We start from the raw sequence: 2,552 nt of genomic DNA, 5'->3' as shown, positions 1-2,552 counted from the left end.
CGGGTGAGTTAGCCCAGATCCTTTCTTTCTGATCGCCAACTCCGAGCTGTCATTCCATATCGCTAGATCTAGCGCTAGAGAAAGAAGCCTGATTCGATTTTTGATCAAGTAAGACCTAGAGGTCATGCTGAAACAAAATCATCATCAGGGGAGATAGCAAAAGGAAATAAACAGGACATCAAACTCATAGATTAGGCTTACTTTACAGTTTCCCTTGAATTTATTACTGGATCCCTTATCGCGAGAATCCTGCTATAACGGACATTTTGCTCCGGTCCCCTCCCTCTCGTTATAACAGGATTTCACTGTATTATAGTGGTGCCCTTAGACTACGCCGCACTCCCGCGAAAATTCTTTTAAACAACGGATAGAGGAATTCACAGCCAACGTTCTTCACAGTGGGTGCCGTAAAAATTGTATAATACCCATTATCGAGAAAGTCAGCAAATTGAACCGCGCAACCCTTCTGACCTACAATCCCCTTAAGCCAAAACAGAAAAGACCATTTTTCGTCACAACTCAACTCATCACCAAAAACTACATAATGTACATACAATCCACAGCCAACACAAAAGCATCTTGGAAAAATCAGACGAAACGAAAGCCTGTTTTAGTGATGGGCCGATACCACAATTTAGGTATCGATGTATATACCTAGTACTTTTTCAAGGTATCAATACCGATACCTCGATACCTAATGCTATTAGTAACATACGCCGGGGGTAATAAGTAAAGACAAATATACAACTATACTTTTCCAAGTATTTAGGTAATCGTGTCTAGACAAGTTGAGACTATTTAGCTGAGAATCAAACAAAAATTATTTGTAAAAGAGAGAGAGATAAATAAATACCCAAATATGAGAATAAAAACAAAAACTAAGTGAAGTATGAGAGGAAAGTCAACTTTGCAGAAAATGTTGGTATTGGAAAATAAAAACTCAAGAGTTCTAAAAAGGCAATTCAATTTACCAGATTTTTAGCAACTTTAAATTAAACCAATGAGGATAAATCAGGGTTGTCAGTGAGAATTTTGCAAAATTACCAGATAGATTTCATGAAAAACTTCTCTCTTTTTCTTAAAAAATCACTAGATTCATTTTAAACGCTTGCCCCCCCCCCCCCCTCCCCCCCTTACGAAAACTTATCAGTTTTGATAAACAAAAAATGATCAATGACCAAGTCACTTGCTTTGGCAGCCCTAGGATAAATAACACATAGGTATCGATGTTAAGAACAGGTATCGGTACGGATACCAATACCTATAGGTATCTGAGTATCAAGTATCTAGTATCGATACTTACCCATCACTACATCACACTCTTCTCCACTTAGTGCAGAGCAAATTCGATCATTGTGTCGATTGCCATTCTAGTTCTAGATCTTGATATAGATCTAGATTTAGATCTAGATTCTAGATCTAGATATAGATCTAGATCTAATCTTGGTATAGCTTTTTGCCCTAGAATCTATCATCTTTGTTCGGAATTATGGCAGCCCAAGCTTCAGCTGATCAAGAAGTAGAAGTGAAAGGTATGATTATGATAGGCCTAATCACTAATCTAGATCTAGATCTATGTACCTCTCTGCGCCTCTAGCAGATCTGGATGTATTAAAATTTGGTGGATTTTATGGTCGTTATTTCCTTACTAAACTTTACTTTTAGGTACTTTCTAGTATGTGCCGTAGATCTAGATGATCTAGATCTAGAATCTTGATCTAGATATGTAGATCTAGATATAGAATCTAGATCTAGATCGCTAATCTGGATCTAGATTCTAGATATCTAAATTCTAGATCTAGATCTAGATCTAGATTCTAAATACCTTTTTGAGTGTCGCTGGACGAAAGACCGAAAGAGACGTTTCTCTACTCTCTGCTACCAGCCGGAGAGCTTGGGTCAGGGGGATGCCATTAAAGTGTTTCCTGACTCCATCCCAGTCTCAGGTCTTACTCGGTCGCCCTCTAGATCTATTACAGTCTTAAATTGTTGCCATTTGCCATTGATTTTTTTAAAAATAGACACGTTGTGCTGGATGGTGTGTTTGGTAATCGCATGAGATGTCCGAACCATTAATAATGATTCATTGGTGTTGGATGTAATGCTTGACATCGTTTGTGCCCACCATTTCTCTGACTAGAGTCTAGATTCTAGATCTAGATTAAGATATACTGAGTTTCTAATTTAATTGTCTCGCCTGTGTCTTGTTTACAGCTTTTCTAAGACATCACATTTCACATGTTGTAATTCTTTGCTCCATTCCAATGTTTTGTTCGTAGTCCATGTTTGGCCCTGATGGGTGAAGTTGGGGTGAATATTTATGGCGTTGATCATTTTGCGTTTTGCTGTCATGGACGTGATGTTAGGATGTTTCAGTAGTGGAGTAAGCTGGTAACTAACATTATTGGCCTTTAATTTTGTATTCTCGTTTCAATTTCTCTGTTCGGTCGCCCATCCTCTGTGAATATACTTCCGAGGTAGGCCTACTTTATAATATAATATTGTTGAAGTGTGGCTGCTTTTTCAGTAGTCCCCCCCCCCCCCCCCCCCCC

The 2,552-nt window shown here is 38.6% G+C and overlaps 1 protein-coding gene across 1 annotated transcript in view; it reads left to right on the top strand.

The window, feature by feature from the left end:
- Nucleotides 1-1,303: 1,303 nt before the first annotated feature.
- LOC118478104 overlaps nucleotides 1,304-2,552 on the top strand; it is a 14,311-nt gene continuing 13,062 nt past the window's right edge. The window contains exon 1 of the mRNA XM_035971050.1: nucleotides 1,304-1,532. Within this exon, the coding sequence (XP_035826943.1) occupies nucleotides 1,490-1,532 (43 nt within the window). The 5' untranslated portion in view covers nucleotides 1,304-1,489. The remainder of the gene's footprint in view (nucleotides 1,533-2,552) is intronic.

The sequence above is a fragment of the Aplysia californica genome, unplaced genomic scaffold (assembly GCF_000002075.1).
Source record: "Aplysia californica isolate F4 #8 unplaced genomic scaffold, AplCal3.0 scaffold00367, whole genome shotgun sequence".
Lineage (NCBI taxonomy): Eukaryota > Metazoa > Mollusca > Gastropoda > Aplysiida > Aplysiidae > Aplysia > Aplysia californica.
Note: the sequence above shows the minus strand (reverse complement) of the source record. Positions and strands in the feature narration are given on the sequence as shown.